The sequence below is a fragment of the Procambarus clarkii genome, chromosome 83 (assembly GCF_040958095.1).
Source record: "Procambarus clarkii isolate CNS0578487 chromosome 83, FALCON_Pclarkii_2.0, whole genome shotgun sequence".
In the NCBI taxonomy this organism is placed as follows: Eukaryota; Metazoa; Arthropoda; class Malacostraca; order Decapoda; family Cambaridae; genus Procambarus; species Procambarus clarkii.
The window spans coordinates 14,515,976-14,524,635 of record NC_091232.1 but is presented as its reverse complement, the minus strand read 5'-3'; the positions used below and the strand labels follow the sequence as shown (position 1 = coordinate 14,524,635).

The 8,660-nt window shown below is 59.0% G+C and overlaps 2 protein-coding genes across 2 annotated transcripts; both read right to left on the bottom strand.

The window, feature by feature from the left end:
- Positions 1 to 350: 350 nt before the first annotated feature.
- Positions 351 to 1,469, bottom strand: LOC138358404 (uncharacterized). The gene has a single exon (XM_069316245.1). The coding sequence runs from the start codon at positions 1,467 to 1,469 to the stop codon at positions 351 to 353; it is 1,119 nt and encodes a 372-aa protein (XP_069172346.1).
- A 2,576-nt stretch (positions 1,470 to 4,045) lies between these two features.
- Positions 4,046 to 8,369, bottom strand: LOC138358403 (high mobility group nucleosome-binding domain-containing protein 5-like). Its single transcript, XM_069316244.1, has 3 exons — positions 8,340 to 8,369; positions 6,759 to 7,197; positions 4,046 to 4,170 (listed from the first exon to the last, which is right to left on the bottom strand). The coding sequence occupies exons 1-3, from the start codon at positions 8,367 to 8,369 to the stop codon at positions 4,046 to 4,048; spliced, it is 594 nt and encodes a 197-aa protein (XP_069172345.1).
- Between the last annotated feature and the right edge of the window lie 291 nt (positions 8,370 to 8,660).

The following is an 8,660-nucleotide window of genomic DNA, read 5'->3' as shown; positions in this document are numbered from 1 at the left end:
CCCCGCTGGCCAGTCTGCAGTCCCCGCTGGCCAGTCTGCAGTCCCCGCTGGCCAGTCTGCAGTCCCCGCTGGCCAGTCTGCAGTCCCCGCTGGCCAGTCTGCAGTCCCCGCTGGCCAGTCTGCAGTCCCCGCTGGCCAGTCTGCAGTCCCCGCTGGCCAGTCTGCAGTCCCCGCTGGCCAGTCTGCAGTCCCCGCTGGCCAGTCTGCAGTCCCCGCTGGCCAGTCTGCAGTCCCCGCTGGCCAGTCTGCAGTCCCCGCTGGCCAGTCTGCAGTCCCCGCTGGCCAGTCTGCAGTCCCCGCTGGCCAGTCGACACCTGAGGAAGGCGCTAGCTGCCTCTTGTCCTCAACCATCAGCGTCGTCTTCCTCCATTAAGCTCCGGCGACACCAGATATGTGTCCCCCTCTGCTCCAGGTTCCTCTTCCACTTCATCTTTGAACCATTCCTTGTCCCTGGCATTCTTCCCTGCTGTCCCTGGCATTCTTCCCTGCTGTCCCTGGCATTCATCCCTGCTGTTCCTGGCATTCTTCCCTGTTGTCCCTGGCATTCTTCCCTGCTGTCCCTGGCATTCTTCCCTGTTGTCCCTGGCATTCTTCCCTGCTGTCCCTGGCATTCTTCCCTGCTGTCCCTGGCATTCTTCCCTGCTGTCCCTGGCATTCTTCCCTGCTGTCCCTGGCATTCTTCCCTGCTGTCCCTGGCATTCTTCCCTGCTGTCCCTGGCATTCTTCCCTGCTGTCCCTGGCATTCTTCCCTGCTGTCCCTGGCATTCTTCCCTGCTGTCCCTGGCATTCTTCCCTGCTGTTCCTGGCATTCTTCCCTGTTGTCCCTGGCATTCTTCCCTGCTGTCCCTGGCATTCTTTCCTGCGGTCCCTGGCATTCTTCCCTGCTGTCCCTGGCATTCTTCCCTGCTGTCCCTGGCATTCTTCCCTGCTGTTCCTGGCATTCTTCCCTGCTGTCCCTGGCATTCTTCCCTGCTGTTCCTGGCATTCTTCCCTGTTGTCCCTGGCATTCTTCCCTGCTGTCCCTGGCATTCTTTCCTGCGGTCCCTGGCATTCTTCCCTGCTGTCCCTGGCATTCTTCCCTGCTGTCCCTGGCATTCTTCCCTGCTGTTCCTGGCATTCTTCCCTGTTGTCCCTGGCATTCTTCCCTGCTGTCCCTGGCATTCTTCCCTGCGGTCCCTGGCATTCTTCCCTGCTGTCCCTGGCATTCTTCCCTGCTGTCCCTGGCATTCTTCCCTGTTGTCCCTGGCATTCTTCCCTGTTGTTCCTGGCATTCTTCCCTGCTGTCCCTGGCATTCTTCCCTGCTGTCCCTGGCATTCTTCCCTGTTGTCCCTGGCATTCTTCCCTGTTGTTCCTGGCATTCTTCCCTGCTGTCCCTGGCATTCTTCCCTGTTGTCCCTGGCATTCTTCCCTGTTGTCCCTGGCATTCTTCCCTGTTGTTCCTGGCATTCTTCCCTGTTGTCCCTGGCATTCTTCCCTGTTGTTCCTGGCATTCTTCCTTGCTGTTCTTGACAGTCTCTCTTCCCTTCTCTGGAATTTTTACTCCTGTTCCTTCACGTCTTCCGGTCTTCCTTGAACCTCCTTCCGTTGCTGGCCAGGATCTTGACACATTTTTTTTAAGGGAGGGTGTGGTGGGAGAGCTGCGGGGGTGTGCTGGGGTGGGGGGCTGCGGGAGTGTGCTGGGGTGGGTGGCTGCGGGAGTGTGCTGGGGTGGGAGAGCTGCAGGAGTGTGCTGGGGTGGGTGGCTGCAGGAGTGTGCTGGGGTGGGGGAGCTGCGGGAGTGTGCTGGGGTGGGGGAGCTGCGGGAGTGTGCTGGGGTGGGGGAGCTGCGGGAGTGTGCTGGGGTGGGGGGGCTGCGGGAGTGTGCTGGGGTGGGAGAGCTGCGGGGGTGTGCTGGGGTGGGGGGGCTGCGGGAGTGTGCTGGGGTGGGAGAGCTGCGGGAGTGTGCTGGGGTGGGTGGCTGCGGGAGTGTGCTGGGGTGGGGGAGCTGCGGGAGTGTGCTGGGGTGGGAGAGCTGCGGGAGTGTGCTGGGGTGGGAGAGCTGCGGGAGTGTGCTGGGGTGGGGAGCTGCGGGAGTGTGCTGGGGTGGGGGAGCTGCGGGAGTGTGCTGGGGTGGGGGAGCTGCGGGAGTGTGCTGGGGTGGGGGGGAGCTGCGGGAGTGTGCTGGGGTGGGGGGGAGCTGCGGGAGTGTGCTGGGGTGGGGGGGAGCTGCGGGAGTGTGCTGGGGTGGGGGGGAGCTGCGGGAGTGTGCTGGGGTGGGGGGGAGCTGCGGGAGTGTGCTGGGGTGGGGGGGAGCTGCGGGAGTGTGCTGGGGTGGGGGGGAGCTGCGGGAGTGTGCTGGGGTGGGGGGGAGCTGCGGGAGTGTGCTGGGGTGGGGGGGAGCTGCGGGAGTGTGCTGGGGTGGGGGGGAGCTGCGGGAGTGTGCTGGGGTGGGGGGGAGCTGCGGGAGTGTGCTGGGGTGGGGGGAGCTGCGGGAGTGTGCTGGGGTGGGGGGAGCTGCGGGAGTGTGCTGGGGTGGGGGGGAGCTGCGGGAGTGTGCTGGGGTGGGGGGGAGCTGCGGGAGTGTGCTGGGGTGGGGGGGAGCTGCGGGAGTGTGCTGGGGTGGGGGGGAGCTGCGGGAGTGTGCTGGGGTGGGGGGGAGCTGCGGGAGTGTGCTGGGGTGGGGGGGAGCTGCGGGAGTGTGCTGGGGTGGGGGGGAGCTGCGGGAGTGTGCTGGGGTGGGGGGGAGCTGCGGGAGTGTGCTGGGGTGGGGGGGAGCTGCGGGAGTGTGCTGGGGTGGGGGGGAGCTGCGGGAGTGTGCTGGGGTGGGGGGGAGCTGCGGGAGTGTGCTGGGGTGGGGGGGAGCTGCGGGAGTGTGCTGGGGGTGGGGGGGAGCTGCGGGAGTGTGCTGGGGTGGGGGGGAGCTGCGGGAGTGTGCTGGGGTGGGGGGGAGCTGCGGGAGTGTGCTGGGGTGGGGGGGAGCTGCGGGAGTGTGCTGGGGTGGGGGGGAGCTGCGGGAGTGTGCTGGGGTGGGGGGGAGCTGCGGGAGTGTGCTGGGGTGGGGGGGAGCTGCGGGAGTGTGCTGGGGTGGGGGGGGAGCTGCGGGAGTGTGCTGGGGTGGGGGGGAGCTGCGGGAGTGTGCTGGGGTGGGGGGGAGCTGCGGGAGTGTGCTGGGGTGGGGGGGAGCTGCGGGAGTGTGCTGGGGTGGGGGGGAGCTGCGAGAGTGTGCTGGGGTGGGGGGGAGCTGCGAGAGTGTGCTGGGGTGGGGGGGAGCTGCGGGAGTGTGCTGGGGTGGGGGGGAGCTGCGGGAGTGTGCTGGGGTGGGGGGGAGCTGCGGGAGTGTGCTGGGGTGGGGGGGAGCTGCGGGAGTGTGCTGGGGTGGGGGGGAGCTGCGGGAGTGTGCTGGGGTGGGGGGGAGCTGCGGGAGTGTGCTGGGGTGGGGGGGGAGCTGCGGGAGTGTGCTGGGGTGGGGGGGAGCTGCGGGAGTGTGCTGGGGTGGGGGGGGAGCTGCGGGAGTGTGCTGGGGAGGGGGAGCTGCGGGAGTGTTCTGGGGTGGGGGAGCTGCGGGAGTGTGCTGGGGTGGGGGAGCTGCGGGAGTGTGCTGGGGTGGGGGAGCAGCGGGGGTGTGCTGGGGTGGGGGAGCTGCGGGAGTGTGCTGGGGTGGGGAGCTGCGGGAGTGTGCTGGGGTGGGTGGGAGTTATTATGTAGCAGTAGAAGAGTTGGATTGTATCGCATTTGTCTTTCCTCTCATTTCTCATCTCTCAGATTTTCTTCACATTTTTTCTGTCTTTCCATTGTCTGCCTCTCTCTTTGTTCTTCTTCCTTAATTTCCTCCTTTCACCGATTTCTTCTCTTTTGGGTCTTGGACTCTTTCTTGATATATTTTATCATATTTCCCTCCCTCCTTCCATTCCATCCATCGCCCTACCCCCCTGATATTTGGACCCCCGCCCTTGCCTCGCGTCACTCCCCCCTTCATCCAGGTCTCTTCCTGTTGGCTTCCATTACACTCTCCATGACGCGTCTCCCGCTGGACCTCTTCTCTCTTTCTTATCCTCTGCCAGCCTTTTACCACTCCAGCCTTTTACCACTCCAGCCTTTTACCACTCCAGCCTTTTCTGCCTCCCGTTCCTTCGAGCTTGTGCCAACTTTCTTTCTCGCTCTCTTGCTTTCGCTCGCTCGTTCTCCTTCGTCTGTACATGAACGCTGAAGTGCCTTGTTCATGTCTAATTTACCTGCCTACTATTGCAACTTTAGTAGACAAAGAGCATAACAAAAACACGAGAACAGATGCTAGATTTTTTAGGAGTTAATGATAAGGTTGATAACCAACCAAATTCGCGCGATTTTAACGTTAAAAAAACACAAAAACAATGTCTTTCTAACGGACAGCTTAGCGAAATGGACCATGAATTTCACCAGAGTTAAGAGGTACTTCCGTGCTGGTCGTGGGTGTTGCTGCACACGGTGTGGCTGGTCGTGGGTGTTGCTGCACACGGTGTGGCTGGTCGTGGGTGTTGCTGCACACGGTGTGGCTGGTCGTGGGTGTTGCTGCACACGGTGTGGCTGGTCGTGGGTGTTGCTGCACACGGTGTGGCTGGTCGTGGGTGTTGCTGCACACGGTGTGGCTGGTCGTGGGTGTTGCTGCACACGGTGTGGCTGGTCGTGGGTGTTGCTGTACACGGTGTGGCTGGTCGTGGGTGTTGCTGCACACGGTGTGGCTGGTCGTGGGTGTTGCTACACACGGTGTGGCTGGTCGTGGGTGTTGCTACACACGGTGTGGCTGGTCGTGGGTGTTGCTACACACGGTGTGGCTGGTCGTGGGTGCTGCTACACACGGTGTGGCTGGTCGTGAGTGCTGCTACACACGGTGTGGCTGGTCGTGAGTGCTGCTACACACGGTGTGGCTGGTCGTGGGTGCTGCTACACACGGTGTGGCTGGTCGTGGGTGCTGCTGCACACGGTGTGGCTGGTCGTGGGTGTTGCTGCACACGGTGTGGCTGGTCGTGGGTGTTGCTGCACACGGTGTGGCTGGTCGTGGGTGTTGCTGCACACGGTGTGGCTGGTCGTGGGTGTTGCTGCACACGGTGTGGCGGGTCGTGGGTGTTGCTACACACGGTGTGGCTGGTCGTGGGTGCTGCTACACACGGTGTGGCTGGTCGTGGGTGCTGCTACACACGGTGTGGCTGGTCGTGGGTGCTGCTACACACGGTGTGGCTGGTCGTGGGTGCTGCTACACACGGTGTGGCTGGTCGTGGGTGCTGCTGCACACAGTGTGGCTGGTCGTGGGTGTTGCTGCACACGGTGTGGATGGTCGTGGGTGTTGCTACACACAGTATGGTTGGTCGTGGGTGTTGCTGCACACGGTGTGGCTGGTCGTGGGTGCTGCTACACACGGTGTGGCTGGTCGTGGGTGCTGCACACAGTGTGGCTGGTCATGGGTGTTGCTGTACACAGTGTGGCTGGTCGTGGGTGCTGCTGCACACGGTGTGGCTGGTCGTGGATGCTGCTACACACAGTGTGGCTGGTCGTGGGTGTTGCTGCACACGGTGTGGCTGGTCGTGGGTGTTGCTGTACACAGTGTGGCTGGTCGTGGGTGTTGCTGCACACGGTGTGGCTGGTCGTGGATGCTGCTACACACGGTGTGGCTGGTCGTGGATGCTGCTACACACGGTGTGGCTGGTCGTGGGTGTTGCTGCACACGGTGTGGCTGGTCGTGGATGCTGCTACACACGGTGTGGCTGGTCGTGGATGCTGCTACACACAGTGTGGCTGGTCGTGGGTGTTGCTACACACGGTGTGGCTGGTCGTGGATGCTGCTACACACGGTGTGGCTGGTCGTGGGTGCTACACACGGTGTGGCTGGTCGTGGGTGCTGCTACACACAGTGTGGCTGGTCGTGGGTGCTACACACAGTGTGGCTGGTCGTGGATGCTGCTACACACAGTGTGGCATTTCGTGTTATTTCATCATGTCCGTGTCTGCTCAGTAATTAATCCGTCGAGACATTGATCGATCTGTCACTCGGAAATAATCCTACGCATTTTTTTTCTGGAGAGATTCTGCTCATGAAATTCATTTAAAATAATATATTATTCCAGCACAGAATGTTCTAACGTCGCGATGTCTCTTCAACACAACGACAGCGCTTAAATATTTTGGTAAAACCTTCGTATTTTTTTATTAAATTTCTATAGTCTTCGTATGCAGAAAGATAAGAGTTAAAATTTCTGAATGAAACATGTTTGTAACTTAGTTTGTTAAGGATAGTCAAAAATATATAACTCTGAAGCACTCAAACTTAGGGCTGACCTAATCTATCCTATCCTTGGCCTAATATATGCAGTCCTAGACATGAAAGGACAATTGAGGACTCTCAGCCTCGAGGAAGAGACTATGTAGCCACCCGGGGGAGCCTTGGAACGGAGTTATCATCGCGTCACACTGATAACACAGCCTAGAGGCATCGTCCATAGCATTCAACGCTAAACTCTTCAGCCCTCCCTTCCTCGGCTCTGCCTTCCTCAACTCTCCACCCAGCAGTTTCTTCTACCTTATACGCTGTTCTACCATAAGTTGCCCACTCAGTCTTCCTCTTGGATCTTTCCTTCACTCTTCCCCTTGTTCTTCTCCGTCCGATCTCTGGTTTTCCCCTCATTTGTCATCATACAATGTGTTTCTTTTCTTACCACTCGCTTTTGTTCTTATGAGTGTAATGAGTTTTCTCCCACTCTAACTCTCTCCAGTATTATTGCACCCCTGACCTCTTGCACTCCCTGACCTCTTGCACTCCCTGACCTCTTGCACTCCCTGACCTCTTGCACTCCCTGACCTCTTGCACTCCCTGACCTCTTGCACTCCCTGACCTCTTGCACTCCCTGACCTCTTGCACTCCCTGACCTCTTGCACTCCCTGACCTCTTGCACTCCCTTATCCTCCTGCACTCCCTTATCCTCCTGCACTCCCTTATCCTCCTGCACTCCCTTATCCTCCTGCACTCCCTTATCCTCCTGCACTCCCTTATCCTCCTGCACTCCCTTATCCTCCTGCACTCCCTTATCCTCCTGCACTCCCTTATCCTCCTGCACTCCCTTATCCTCCTGCACTCCCTTATCCTCCTGCACTCCCTTATCCTCCTGCACTCCCTTATCCTCCTGCACTCCCTTATCCTCCTGCCCCCTTGCCCTCCTGCACCCTTGCCCTCCTGCACCCTTGCCCTCCTGCACCCTTGCCCTCCTGCACCCTTATCCTCCTGCCCCCTTACCCTCCTGCACTCCCTTACCCTCCTGCACTCCCTTATCCTCCTGCACTCCCTTATCCTCCTGCACTCCCTTATCCTCCTGCACTCCCTTATCCTCCTGCACTCCCTTATCCTCCTGCACTCCCTTATCCTCCTGCACCCTTATCCTCCTGCACCCTTATCCTCCTGCACCCTTACCCTCCTGCACTCCCTTATCCTCCTGCACTCCCTTATCCTCCTGCCCCCTTGCCCTCCTGCACCCTTGCCCTCCTGCACCCTTATCCTCCTCACCACCTACCCGCATGCAGCCTGAACTCTTGCAATTTTTCTTCCTTGTCGTGTTTTGAATCCCTGACATTTGTGTTCCGCTAGCCCTTTATTCCCTATATATCTTAACCAATTGTATTTCCCATCCTTACATTTACATTTCTGTTTGTATTAACACATTTAGTTACATCTGCATTTGAGCAGCTTCCCTAGACTATATGAAGGGGAGTACAGTGTGTGTCAAGAACTAGTTACGTGCAGGTAAATATTCCCTTCACACAAGATAGTCATACAGGGGTATATGATCAGCAGCCGGCACTGGCAATTTTGGATCTCGACATTATTTACTCATTTTTTCAAAGCATTAGGTCCTCAGGAGCCGGTCGGCCGAGCGGACAGCACGCTGGACTTGTGATCCTGTGGTCGATCCCAGGCGCCGGCGAGAAACAATGGGCAGAGTTTCTTTTACCCTATGCCCCTGTTACCTAGCAGTAAAATAGGTACCTGGGTGTTAGTCAGCTGTCACGGGCTGCTTCCTGGGGGTGGAGGCCTGGTCGAGGACCGGGCCGCGGGGAAACTAAAAAGCCCCGAAATCATCTCAAGATAATCTCAAGATAATCTCACTCACCGCAGTTCGCCTTGGTATTTTCCTCACGAGGGAAGACGGGCCACGAAATCAACTCAATGAGCCGAGTGGAAATCAACTCAGAGTTGGGTAAGGTAACCGTGTCCCATCCCCCTTCATTATCAAGCCTTTTCTTAGATCCCAGTTAGCCTACCTTGTCTCTTCCTTTCCTTCCCCAAGGCACATCTTCAGTGTCCTCCCTGCCATCACGTCTCCTGCTCCTGCTTTACCTGTTCCCCAAGGTCGTCCTCCCGCTCCATGTCTTCCTCCCTCCTTACTCCTCGTCCTCCACGATGGCGGACATTACCCAGAAGTCGCCTCTCCACACACGTTTCCTCGCCATTTGTCTCCCTTTAGCACATACATTCCCTGCTGAGTATATTTGTCGCTTCATCTTACTGTGTGTTGCCTGTGTCTCCACTACCAGGTTTGAATGCAATATCACTGAAATTGCTCTCTCTCTCTCCTCTCTCTCTCTCTCTCTCTCTCTCTCTCTCTCTCTCTCTCTCTCTCTCTCTCTCTCTCTCTCTCTCTCTCTCTCTCTCTCTCTC